General features: G+C 37.2%; 1 protein-coding gene across 5 annotated transcripts; it reads left to right on the top strand.

The window, feature by feature from the left end:
- The first annotated feature begins 1,071 nt into the window (after positions 1 to 1,071).
- Positions 1,072 to 8,344, top strand: zgc:174863 (uncharacterized protein LOC100136852 homolog). 5 transcript variants are annotated; one of them, XM_051897109.1, is made up of 9 exons: positions 1,090 to 1,212; positions 2,962 to 3,016; positions 3,704 to 3,780; positions 4,079 to 4,393; positions 4,527 to 4,844; positions 5,663 to 5,788; positions 6,216 to 6,248; positions 6,763 to 6,811; positions 6,959 to 8,344. In XM_051897109.1, the coding sequence occupies exons 3-9, from the start codon at positions 3,711 to 3,713 to the stop codon at positions 7,002 to 7,004; spliced, it is 957 nt and encodes a 318-aa protein (XP_051753069.1). In that variant the 5' UTR covers positions 1,090 to 1,212; positions 2,962 to 3,016; positions 3,704 to 3,710; the 3' UTR covers positions 7,005 to 8,344. The 5 variants fall into 5 exon arrangements, with proteins under 5 accessions (XP_051753066.1, XP_051753065.1, XP_051753068.1 ...); XM_051897107.1 differs by having other exon boundaries at positions 1,107 to 1,212; positions 4,082 to 4,393; XM_051897106.1 differs by lacking the exon at positions 2,962 to 3,016 and having other exon boundaries at positions 1,072 to 1,212; positions 4,082 to 4,393.
- Positions 8,345 to 14,275: the final 5,931 nt, after the last annotated feature.

Below are 14,275 nucleotides of genomic sequence, written 5' to 3'. Positions count from 1 at the left end.
ACTTTTTGATTTTAAATTCCTGCCTTCACCGAAAAAAGATTTTTTTAACCTCTACTGATTTATCAATTAACTCAAGCTCTTTGTCGGGCTGTCAGTAGCTATACTGGTTTTGATTTTCAAAGGAACAACATAAGAAAGTGATTTATGCTGTGGTATGTGCACTGTAAACACTAATAAAAGTGAAGGCTCTACAGGCTGTCAAAAGTGGCAATGAGGTTATGAAATCAGGTGCAACTACGTGTCTTAGGTCACAATCATGAGTCATTTTTTACAACTGGAAAATCTTGCTTTGTTTGCTGATAATTTTGACTTTTGAGCACAATGTTCTTTTAGTAAACAATGTTATGGAGAAATTAGCCAAAATGTATCTAATAAGTTTGAGAATTTTTTTTGGAGAATCAGCAGTGAAAAACAGGAAAAACTGCAGGAATATTTACAAAAGAAAATGGCACTCACCCCTACCTTTTTTTCAAGTGGATACTCTTTACAATTGTGTAAAACTGGTAGGAAAAAGTGTAACAAAAACAGCAGGATTGGCAAATTATGTCAAAAGACGTAACAATGCCATTAACATCATATTCCAGTCAATTGTGTAAATGCAGGAGTGAAAACCATAACTTTTTATATGCATCTTAACAGTCAATTCTGAAGGACTTGGGATAGATGCTGCTGGGAATAGTTGTGGGTATTTTTGGAGATCTCTTCCAGCCAGATGTTTTCTCTTCTCTGCCAGATCTATCTTGTTTCTCAAAACATATTAAGTGGAAAAGTACAGCTCTGGGTCACCATGTGCATGTTATAAAGAGATGCAGGGTACAGTACTTTTTTTTTTTTTTTTTTTTTTTTTTTTTTTAACCGTACTATAGGATGAAAATAAACTTACATAAGTACGTTCTATATGCTCAGGGAATGCTGCTGAAATCGATGGAGAATCAGACACAGTTTGGAATCAGATACAATTCCCTGGGAAATATTCACAATATATAATTCATTTAAGAAAAACAAATGGCTCCAATATTGAAAATAATTTTCACTTGCTTGCATAATGAGTAAAGGGTTTATAAAACTATTTGTTTGATAGGCTGTTACGTAGGGTGTGCCGAAAAGACGTACAGGCTAGTCATACTGAAAGCGAAAGCACACAAAAGCAGTCCTTCACGCTTCGTGCGGTCGTATTCTACTCTCCTTGTCCATTTGAAGAGCATTTACACCGTAAGTTTTGTTTAATTTTTCGCCTATTTTCAATGGTGTCATTTTTTAATATCCGTAAGGTTGAACAACCATATGGTTTAGCCTACAATCGTAAAAATTACAGAACAATGCGGTCAAATACTGCTTAAACTTACAGGCTAAAAAGACAGCAGCGTAAGAATCGGGCACGTATGGAAGTGGATCCCACTCTTATGTTTATGAATGAGTAGCCTGGTGGCTCTTAAAATGTATTTGGATTTTATTAATGCGTTTCATACACGGAAATTGTGTAGGCTATATAAAGAACTGCGCATGCGTCAACACAACGAAATAACCTAACTCGGGCTCTAAAAGTGGACTAGTACTAATATTTTTTTAATGCATACCAATCCGTTTTCATTTAGTGGTATAAAGTCATGGATCTAAGAGCACAAATGAACAACAGGACAATTAAGTGAAGCCAGGTTATAATACAACTTTTGGTTTAATAATTTACAATATGCAATTACGAAGTTCATGGCTAAGCAGTGCTCCCACGGGTTTGAAATAGGCTACAGTATATCTACTAGCCTAGCTAGGTGAAAAATCCTATTACCCCCGGCACAAAAATGGTCTACTACTACTACACGTGACAAACAACAAATAATGTGTGACTTTTAACAATATATTTATTGAAATTCATTTTGATACAGAATATGCTGTTTTGGGGGATATGAAGTACTTTTTTTTTTCTTTTTTTTTTACCTCAACACCATGCATATGAAATATTACATTTTATATATATATATATATATATATATATATTATATATATATTAAAAAAAATAAAATAAACTTGAATGATGATCAAAACTAAATATGAGTTGTTTCTGGATATTGATCTAGGGCTGAATCCAAAATCACCCCCTATACTCTCATAAACTAATAAACTATTCCCTACATTAGTTCACTAATACAGTTCACTTGAAAGAGTGACTGAAAACGAGTGAGTGAATTCAGACACTAAATGCACAGGAAGGGCCGCTTTTGCATAGTTTTGCTTGCTGTTTAATCATTTGAAACTTAGCAAACTAACAGCTCCAGTAGTAAGATGAAAGGATTTATTTTGAATTTTGTCATGGAAATTATGTATAAGCCTTAGATAAACAATTAAAATGTTTTTTTTTTTTTTTTTTTTTTTTGCACATGTAATTTTTTTGCAGTAATTTGTTTATCCACAAGGTGGTAATTTTTTTGCAGTAATTTGTTTATCCACAAGGTGGCAACCATGCCCTGGGGGCGTTAATTCACAAGGTAGTAAAAAAAATAAAAACATAAACAGAACAGACCGGAATGCATGCAATCTACAGGGACAATGGAGGCCTACAAAGATGCGAGATTGTGCGAAGAGGTTAGAAAGTATCCTCATTTGTACAACTCTTGCATGAAAAAGATGTTTACATGGGTTGTAACTCGCGGCGAGAGATTGCTCAAAACTGCACATGCGTTGAACGCCTGTGTATGAGTCAAATGGGGTGATTTTGGACACAGCATAGGTGTTAGGGACAGAATTCTACCATCTGCTGGTTAGAGAAAAATCTGTAGGAAATACAGTTTTAGGAAAAAAAGTGTAATTATCATTTACATCCAGCAGAGCCCCATAGACATCCATTCATTTTTCTGGATGTGGCTAACTGCTCTTATAAATGTAATGTGGAATGAACATGATCACACAAACATGTGCGCACACATGTCAGTGAAATATCCACTGTGTCTCTTTGGTTCTCTGCAGCACATGTGGGATTGTCAGTGGGAGTAAACAGTTCTTCCGGTCACAGAACGAGAAGGTACGAAACGCGTAGAGCAAGGGTAGATTTTCTACTAGTTAGGGGCCGTTCACATGTGGCGTTCTTTGCATGCTTAAGTTCGTTATTTTAAATGTAGATGCGAGACAAGCGTGCTCAAACATCTAAAGTCTATGTGTGGGAACTTGCAGTACTGCTAAGACTTTATAGAAAGAAGCCACAAAAGAGGAGACTTAGTTTATAGAAATGGAAAAATACTGTTAAAGCTGTTTTGTCTTAATTTGAATGTGGATATGGATGTTAATTATTAATAAACAATTATAGCCTACATACTTAATTATTTAGCACTCTAATTATTATTTATTATTTACTACTATTAAATTATGAATTATATTGCAATGTTGCAATTTTCTTTCTAAATCACTATCAGCATTAAGAATCATCTCTCTTTTGCAATTCTTTACTTATGCTTATCAATGTTTATCCACCATGTACAATGTATGTATCATGTTTACATGCACATTTTCTGATTAAGGACCATATTCTGTTTAAGATGTATTTATTTGAACGAACTAACATTGTACTTAGGTTTGCTTCCTGAAACCGAGCCTAAACTTTTACAATAGTAGAGATAACGTTACCAAAAATTACACTGCAACACAATGTACAATCTTTTCGTTATTTTGTTAACTCTCTCTCTCTCTCTCTCTGTCTCTCTCTTCCTTTCAGAGTAAACATGGCTTCATTGATGGTTATGGTATTTGTAATAGTTTCTCTCTTCATCCCTGCTGCGAGGCCTAGTCAAGGTACAATGCTTTAATCTTCAGAGATTTATTGGATTTGCACAGTAGCATAATTTCACAATGTTTGTATCAAGTAGAGATTAAGATTGTTTGTTGTGCTTAGAGCAGTTTCCAAGAATGTTCTGGGCTCAATACAAGTTAATAATTTTTTATATCAAGTTATTTTCTTTGATTATTAACAGCATCCCACAGATTCTGTCAATAGACAAACTCTGAACATTAGTTTAAATATAAATATGTAGTTATGCTTTCACTAAAATACAATAATGCAATTTTTTTATGTTTATACTTCTATATTCAGCAGATTTGTGGAAATTGGAATGCCTGCCTACAGTTGGAATTGTTTCTGAGACCACAGTTATCAGATGCATTGTCAAAGACTTTAAAACGATGGAAATACTTGCAGTTTCTTTAACAAAAATCACACAGGAAAAGCCAGTTTTTGAAATGAATCAGAAATCTATATCAGGAGATGAACGCTTTAGTCTTAAAAACCCAAAATTGGGTCCATCATTGCAAATCTCTGACACCAAGTTTTCCGATGAGGGTGAATATCTGTACCGTGTTATGACAGACAGTGGTGTAAAAATGGCACAATTTAGCATCAGTATCACAGGTGAGATTTAATTTCTCCAGTCATATCAAATAAAATAAAACTGAAATTCTTAGCCATTTTGTTTTTAAAACTGGTTATTATAATACTTTCTGCTTTCTTGACATGTATCAATGTTTTTTTTCCCTCACTAAAGCCAAGTACAAAAATCCAGTCACAAGCATATGGCCTGAAGTTGTCACAGATGGACGGCCCATCAACCTTTACTGCAATGCTACTGATGGCTACCCAGCAGGCTTCATCCATTGGTTTGACCGTTATGAAACTAATTGGACCATGAATTCAGAACTGAAAACCGACACCAAGGACACCAACGGTTTAAAATCTGTGGCCTTGTATAGCAGACTGACTTTCAAGTCTGTTAACGACCTGGAGCCATTTAGATGCATCGTCTTCAACAGCAAATATGCTCAGGATGGAGAAAGCACATTATCGATCAAATCACTATCATATGGTAATTAAGCCTAGTTTTCTTACCATCTCTTACCCGAGTGCTTATTTCAAGGGATAGTTCACCCAAAAATGAAAATTCTGTCATCATTTACTCCCCCTCAAGTTGTACCAAACCTGTATAAATTTCTTTGTTCTGCTGAACATGAAAGAAAATATTTGGAAGAATGTTTTGACTACCATAGTAGGGAAAAAATACTGTGGTAGTCAATGTGGGGCGAGATCTGCTTGGTTACAAACATTCTTCCAAATATCATTCTTTGTGTTCAGCGGAACAAAGAAATTTAATTTATACAGGTTTGGAACATTTTTGAGGGGAAGTAAATGATGACGGAATTTTCATTTTTGGAAGGTTACATAGCTAGAAGGCTGTGTAAAAATATGATCTGCTGAAAAGATTTTATCTCTAGAAGACATAACTCAGGGTTAACAGTAGCACTGTTTCAGGAGTGTTTACATAATTGTATCATGTATTCTGAAGATCTACTTTCTCAAAGTGAAGACAGTGAGCATGTTTTTAGACAAAGCAAATTGTAGGGAGCTGGCAATATTATGGGATTTTATTTATATCATTTTTTCTTAGCAATGTAATTTACAGTAGTACAATAAAGCATATTGCCACATTGATATTGCCGCACAATCTGCATATTGTAGATATCTCTGGTTACTGTGAGACAGCAAATTTCTAAATCTGCCCATTATCTTGAAGATAATCTTGTTGTACATTTTTTATTTATATATATATATATATATATATATATATAGCAACATTGTCATGGAGAATATGTGCTGGTCTCAATTGTATGTATATTGTTTCTTCAGGTGATCCTGAAAAGGAAATTTCAGCATCTAATACAACACAGATTGTTGCTGGTGTGATGGTCATTGGATCACTTATTGTTGGTCTTCTGTTTGCTCTGTTAATTTTCCGAAAAAGAAATGGTCAACGTGAGTATACCTTTAACATTTGTTCTAAAGAATACTGAACTTTTGTTTACTCTTATTTTCTTTTATATACACATTTCAGTGATTGTTATGTCTGAGGAAGGATCTCTGTGAAACAGAATTTTTACTTTTTTTGCATCCAAAATGGGAAATGTGGCAATGCTTAAGTTTAGAAACAAGAGGCCTCAGCAGTTCTTGTGTAAAGGGAAGTCTTAACGAAAGTGTTACCGAAAGACCTCATAAAGCATTACAGTACTTCCTTATCATGATTTGATAGTCATGACTTTTGTTTAGGTTAAACTGCAGTCAACTATAAGTTTTGTGAAGTTATGTTTTAACTTCTCTATAGTTCTCTAATTAAAGGTTATTCAACAATACGGGTTTGAGTAGTCAGTAGTGATATATAATTTTGGACTGAATTTATTCACAGATGGTAGACGACCTTCTGCCCATCCTATTCTAAGTATGTTACTCAAATGCATGTGATTTTATATTAACAATGGTGTTGGGTTAAACATTCTCTCTGTAAGACATTTTCTGTTTTCAGTTTCTGTTTCAACAAATAGTCATAGCTCTGTGGATCATTTCTGTTTCACTTTCCCACTTTTCCATGTTCATGTTTAATCTGAGTTACAATCTTTGTAGATATATCTGAAAGGATATCTGGTGGGAAAATTACAGCAGCTCTGGCTTATTCAAAAAAAAAAAATTGGAAACAGATGCGCTCTCTCTCTCTCTCTCTCTCTCTCTCTCTCTCTCTCTCTCTCTCTCTCTCTCTCTCTCTCTCTCTCTCTCTCTCTCTCTCTCTCTCTCTCTGTCTGTGTGTGTGTGTGAGTGTGTGGAAAGGCTGCAGGCTGCTCTTGTGAGGGGTCACAAAATAGTTTATTTGGGACTGACACTTGAAGAGCTCTAGCTTGTGCAACCCCAGTGACATTTGTAGAGACTGCACTTATCAATTAACATGTTTTTTTAAATAGGTTATGAATCAGGAAACACTGAAGATGATCTGGAAACAGGCAACTACAGGTAGGCCCACAGTTCATTTTTGATTATAGGCACAGATCTAAACAATATTACACAATTTATTATTACTTAACAGTTAACTTTGTTTTAGCTCATAAGTTATATTATTAAAATTTTCACTTCTGTTTTGTTTTGTTTTTTGTCGTAAAGAGTGAAGGTTCCACTATCAGCTGATGAAATTGAAAATAAGCCCTGATTTTCATACTGAGGTCAGCACAGCCACCATTTCACAAAAACAAAAGTGAAGGCATAAAGAAAATGGCAGCTGCGTCAGCTTTTTGTAATGTCTGGGCCAACACAATGGACTGTAAGATTACAAAGGCTTAAAAATCAGCTTAACATCTCTGGTAATACTTTACAATAAGGTTTCATTTGTTAACATTAGTTACTTAACATTAGTGAACTAACAGTAAACAATTCTACAGCATTTATTAATCTCAATCAACAATCAACAACTGTATTTTTATTAAGTGATATTAACAGATTAATGAATATAAGAAATACATTGCTCACGATTAGTTCAAGTTAGTTAATACATTAAGTTAAACAAGTTAGTTAATACATTATCTCTCATTTGTTAACTAATGTTAACAAATGAGACCTTATTATAAAGGGTTATTGCTTCTCTTTACATTTACAAACAAATGTGGGTTTAGGGAGCATGTATACTATACTGCCAAAATTCATTACTACATCTATGTAAACAAGGACTATTCAAACTGGGGTCTATAGGTTCTCTGAAAATGAGGATTTCATGTGAGGATGTGATGATTTTACAAAATGTTATTTTTTCTATGGCTGTCAAAGTTAATGTGAAATTGATTAAATACGGTGTCAATATGTCATCTGGTCAGAAATCATAAATCATTATTTATGATCATTTTAAATAAAATTTTCAGCAAATTTAGGAAATAATATCCAAATCTAAATATAGTTCTGTAAAATAGTTTTTTTTTTTTTTTTTTTTTACTCACTGCTGTCACATTTAGCTTACACTGAGTGTTTTATGTTCAAATTTTCTGTAAAGCTGCTTATTAACAACATTTATGCTTATTTAGTAAGTGAGATTTAGAAATAAATTGAAAATGTTTCTTCTAAGCATTATACATCAAAAATTAATAGCATTAATGATGACAGTCTGAAAACACCTGCAAATATATAGCTGCCTATATATTTTATAGTCCTAAACAATCATTTTGTAATTATGTGTGTACTTATGTATGCCATTATAATTCAAAAGTGAATTATTGTATGGTTTGGGTTGTGGTGACTTTCTATAGAGTACAACTGTGTGCCAAAAAGAAGAGTAGTTCCTGTTAAAACCAGGAGTGTTGTGGTTTTGAAGTGAGAATGCTCTGAGTAAAGGAAGTATGTTTTCTTTCTTGATTTTGAATAAAATTATGAAATATGCCTCTTTGTAAAATGCAGCATGTAGACATGCTTCTAAGACTGGGTGATCATTCCAGAATTGTAAGTTTGGTTTGGGATACACTTCTATTTTTTTCTTACTGTACAGAAATAAAAGAAAAAAGGAAATTTTGCCTTCTCGCAATCTTTTAGTCATCACATTACACCCCATGGATAAGTTGCTTTGAAATCCATCCACAGTCTCTCTACAATGTATTTACGGAGCTTTGTAAAGGGCCGATACATTCCTGAAGCAAGACAAACTAAATAAAAATACCAACAATGACTGACACTCTATGGCATGTAACAGGTTTAGTTTAACAATGTAGGTCCGGAGCCCTTCTTCCTTACACCTAACTCCTTACACCTTACACCTAACCGTCACATAAAGAGGACCACACAAACAAATGAGTTCTTTGAATTGCAAGGTTAAATAAAAGAAAATAAGATTCCAATTGGTAAGAAAAGTTGATAAGTAATTAAGAACAAAAAGAAAACAAGTTGGAGCAAATAACTTCTCTGGAGAACTATGTTCTACCAGAGAAAGTACTGTTGGGTAGATCAGCCAAATATTTATACTCTCCACCCATAAATTATCCAATTTAACTGTGACATCACATCCGGACATCACACTGCCACCACCAGGCAAAGAAGGAAAAGACAGGGTCATAACAATGGCTATACCAGAAGTCACCATGATTTAATAATTTACTTAATAAAAATACAATTGTTTGTTCATGTTAGTTTATAGTGCATTACTAAATCAAGTCAATTCACCTTTATTTATATAGCGCTTTATACAATACAAATTGTTTCAAAGCAGCTTTACAGTGATAAACAGGTAATTAATGATGCAAATAGAATTTAATTCTGCTGTGAAGCAGCTCTAAAAAGACAATAGTTTGCTGTCTAACAACCTCAGCTTCACTGATTGGCTCCTGCCAGGAGAAGGCTAGAAAAAAGGCCGGCACTGCTTCACAGAAAGTAGAGAGAGAGTTGTGGCGTGTGACTTGCCACATGGACCTGGGGCCTGTACCATGATGGTAGTTGAACAAACTCAGGGTTATAGGATTAGTTTCAAGTTGACACAACCAAACCACTCTAATCCGGCTTTGTTGGTACCATGATGCTGATCATCAACTTTCTCTGTCAACTCAGGCTTTGATCCTGAGTTTGTGGAGCGCATGCACATGAATGCGTGACATCAGTGGCAAACAGCCAATCACATGCCTTGCAACAGAAAGAAACTGATTTACTTCTCGCGAGAGAGTCAACGCGATTCAAAACTCTTTTGCTGAAGAAAATGAAGAATTTAAATGCATTTACACTAAAGAAGAAACTTGACTAAAGTAGAAAATAAAAGAAATTATCTTGCTCGATCAGAGCAAGTGAAAACTGTCAAGTGTTTATATAGTTTATTATATACAGCAATAGAGACTCAAACATGTAAGGTTATGTAGTCATTTTTAAAGAGTTATCTGTTGATTCTACAGCTTACATATGATCTGTATATATTAATATTTATTTTAAATAAATGCTTAATAATAACTGTTAAACCTAAAATTGCTTGTGTGAAATGGATTAATAATATAGATCATATAATAATTATTTAAATCATGTATAAATCATAAAATAATTCTATAAATCATTAAAGCAAGACAATTTCATTGTTAAACATTTGTTTTCACTATATAGTGATCTTTAATTTGGAGGAAGAGAAACTGGGGGAGGGACTTTATTGCGTTGGATGTGTCAGTGTCACTTTGCTCACATCTGATTGGTCCAATTTCGGTTTGAGATCTCTTACCCAGAACATAACCTGCCCCGGAGTAGGTTAGCTGTGGAGCGTAAGTTACTATGGTGATGAACGCCGCTAAAAGCCAAGTCACTTTCATGGTACCTAAAACCCAGGATTGGCACAAACTAATCTGAAACTTAACTGGCTAGCCAGCTAATCCGGCTTCATGCTACAGGCCCCTGATCTCTCCTGCTCTAGATAGCTTTACTGTGTCTTGTTGCTGATAAGTTTCAGCCATTTGTGTTACTGTGATTTCAGTGTTTAAGACAATTTTGTGTGAGAAAACTCATAATTGGAGTTCATTTTGTTTGAAACCGTTTTTCTCCTGTTTATCTTTTAGTTAGGGAGGCCGGGAAGCTCAATTGTTGTTTATTTTATTATTTATGCATGTATAAATAAGTTATGGTTAAAATTAATTTAGGAATCTTTGTTTTGTTGGCCTTGCCCCCTCTTGAAGCTTGTTTCAATCTATTCTTTATTTTGATTCAATAAATATCAGTTTAAGTTCACTACTGTAACAGGTTGCTTGTGCAGGAACACACAACGAAGAAGATACTTTACAAACAAGTCTTTACTAGTAATCCAACAGAAGAATATACAGGAACAGGTATACATGCAACACAACACTTAGCACATACGAGACCCGACCCTGTGGTGAGGATAGTGACTGCTTATAAAGGGAGTGCTGATGAGTGGTAATGATGATGGTCTTCAGGTGGGGGTGATTGATGATCGAGTGCAGGTGAGGAACAGGAGGGACACTGGGAAATGTAGTGCCGGTGCTGGTGACTGATCTGGAGACTGTGACAGTACATCCCCCTCCGGCGAGGCAAGTCGTCGCGCCGTAATGGAAGATCCAAAGGGGAGGGCCTGGAGGGGGTCTTGGAGGTGGAGTGAAGGTGAGATTGAAGATGCTGGAGATGGTTCAGGAGGAGGACGGTTGAGCTGGAGGATGAGCCAGGTGGTGGCCCAGTCCCCAGCCAAGATGGTGGACCACAGTGGCGGCACTGGAGGGAGGAGCCATGGTGGTGATGGCCTCTGCACCACCTTGGGGAGGAGCGAGGGCGATGGCAGTGACGAATGAGGAACCCACGGCGCAGATGGAGGGCTGATGGAGTGGATCGACACCGACGGCCACGACAGAGCCGCAGCGACGACCCCCCGAGATGGGAGGGATCCGGAGGGCTGAGGAAGCTCCGCGAAGCCGAAAGCTCGTAGGTCCAAGCAGACGTCGAAGGAGGAAGGAGTGCAGGTGGAGTCGTCAGGGCGACGGGTCGACATGGAGAGACCAGAACAGAAGCCGGAGGCGGAGCCACAGGATCCTCACGCCCAGAAGGAGGTGGCTCACAGTAGGCCCGCGATGGACCCATGTCACTGAGAGGAGATGATGGTGGTACAGCGGGACTGATGGGGGACAGCTCGGGCAGGACAGCAAACATGGCTGGGGTCTGGGAAGAAGGCTGGGATGATGAGCTGACAGAAACATCTAGGAGAGGATGTGGGAGAGGGAGGCTGGGTGGGACCAGTGAGTCCAGTATAGAATGGTTAGGCAGATGAGGAGTTGTGTAGATGTTGGTAAACTCACTCTCAGTGACGGGCGGGCGGGGCTTCTAACCAGCCCTTCGTCTCTGACACCCTCTGCGCTGACTGGGACTGCTGACTTGGACCTCTCCTCAGATGAAAACCCCTCAGGCTCCAGGGTGATGTCATGCTTGGTCGTTCCTCCTGGCATTCACTCCATCTTTGGTGGGTCTCTGACTGGAAACTGGGCTAGGTAGGGTTCTGGATTGGGGCTGTTTGCTCTCCAGACACTTCAACAAAGTTTCCCTCCAGTTTACCTATACTAAAGAGGGCTAGTACGTAACAAATGCTGTGTCCTCAATATCTCTGAAATAAGCAAATTAGGCAATTTAACTTAAATGAAGGGTTGCAAAGAGGAGTGCATACGTTTATTCCATTATCATCACATAGTATGTCCTCAAAAACTTGAAGCATTCTGCTATGACCCTTCTTAGTGTGGCAGTGAGAGTAATGGGAGAAGTGGAAAAGGCTAGAATCATTCAGAATTTGTTAAGGCTGTGTCAGATACCAGACAAGGAGGTGTCAATTTCAACAATAATCTTTATTTGAGATAATAGAAAATCCCACAATAATTCAATAAAACCAGTCACTCACACACAGTTTGCCAAATTCAGAATTGGGGTTGGCCGCACTAGTCTAAGAAACCCAGCAGTCACATGTGTACACTCACACCACAGCATGCCACACCTCACTGTGAACACTGCATTCAGGCAAAAGACCCACCACAGCAACGAGAGACGCTGGTCCTCTGCAGCCCTAATTCTGAAGGGAAACAAACAAACAAAAAAAACACGCATCACACAGTTTCAACCAGTATGCAAGTTCGCCAGGTCAGTCCTACCAAACTGGTCAAGGGGCTGTGTCCGGTCACCACAATAACCAATCGGTTGTCAGGCTGGAAACAGTAGCCAGCAGTATTACAAAAAAAGAAACACATGTAAAAACAACAACCTCGCATCAAAAAAAAAAAAAAAAGAAAAAAGAAAGAAAAGAAAATAATAAAAACCACTTAAATCAATCACAGAAAATAAACAAAGTAATATGTATAAATATCACACAAACTCAGATCAAACATAAGGAAAGAAAATTTATATATATATATATATAACAATTCACTTAGAAACAAAATAACCAAAACACAAAAAGCTTGGTGACAGCTAGGTGGCTGATCGTCTATTTAACTAAAGTTTGTTACTCACACAATTACAACTGATGGTAAAGGCGGGTGTTAGATGCTGTAAATGTAAATGGTTAGCAGAAATAGACACCATGTGATGACACACGAGCTAAAACTAAGTTACAGCGTGGAGAGATGAGTCCAATCCAGCAGCAGAACCGTAGGCTACGATCCAGTCTCCCTTGATTCACAGAAACAGGATAATGATCGCAGTGACAAAGGTCCGATGACATATAGCGTAGTAGAGGAAGTAAAGCGAAGCAGCCAGCACAACAGGCATCCAAACGGACGTTTAAACGAGACACAAAGCCCACTGTAACATCACTTGCATGTTGGCCCGCACCTTAAACGTAAAATTTGACACACAAAACATAAATTTAACCAGCCAGGCTGCTAACAATCATACGGTTATATGCTCAAAATCAAAACATACCTGTAATGCGACTCACATGGCACAGAAACTGTTGCGTGCTAAACGCATTTCCGTAAAAACAGATGATGGCATCCCACAAAGCTCCTCAGTCCACCCTTTAACAAAAAAATAAACCAGAGGTAGACAGAGGTAGACAGAACTGCTACATTAGCACTGAGTTTACAAGTTGTCATATCTATCTGGTTTAACTCCTGGGGCCTGTACCATGAAGCCGGATTAGCTGGCTAGCCAGGTAAGTTTCAGATTAGTTTGCGCCAATCCTGGGTTTTAGGTACCATGAAAGTGACTTGGCTTTTAGCGGTGTTCATCACCATAGTAATTTACGCTCCACGGCTAACCTGCTGCTCTGCTCTGGTATGAGATCTCAAACCGAAATTGGGCCTATCAGATGTGAGCAAACTGACACTGACACATTTTAATGAATATTAATATATAAAGATCATATGTAATATAAATAAGCTGTAAATAAACTTTAAATATGATGTGACCTTACATGTTTGAGTCTCTATCGCTATATATTATCAACTATATAAACTTACTTCACAAGTTTCACTTGCACTGATAGAGCAAGACACTTTCTTTTATCAGTCCTCTTTCATGGACAAGTATTTTTGTCAGTGTAAATGAGTTTAAATACTTCATTTTCTTCAATCTCTGAAACCTTCAGCAAAAGAGTTTTGAGTTGCGCTGGCTCTCTCGCGAGAAGTGAATCATAGTTTCTCTCTGTTGCAAGGCATGTGATTGGCTGTTCACCACTGATGTCACGCATTCATGTGCACGTGCTCCACAAAGCCTGAGTTGACAAAGAAAGTTGATGATCAGCATCATGGTACCAACAAAGCCAGATTGGAGTGGTTTGGTTTTGTCAACTCGAAACTAATCCTATAACCCTGAGTTTGTTCAACTACCATCATGGTACAGGCCCCTGGAGGATGATCTTCTTGCGTGCCCTAATGTTTGTTTCAGGATTCTGAGAGGGAGGACCCAGACACAATAGAAGAATGAGCAGGGGCATATATTTATTACTAACAAAGGCAAAGCACAAGATAGATGAGGCAGAAACAGGGTCCA

The sequence above is a fragment of the Ctenopharyngodon idella genome, chromosome 6, assembly GCF_019924925.1.
Source record: "Ctenopharyngodon idella isolate HZGC_01 chromosome 6, HZGC01, whole genome shotgun sequence".
Taxonomy (NCBI): Eukaryota; Metazoa; Chordata; class Actinopteri; order Cypriniformes; family Xenocyprididae; genus Ctenopharyngodon; species Ctenopharyngodon idella.
The sequence above is the reverse complement of the archived record's forward strand: the minus strand, read 5'-3'. Positions and strand labels throughout refer to the sequence as shown.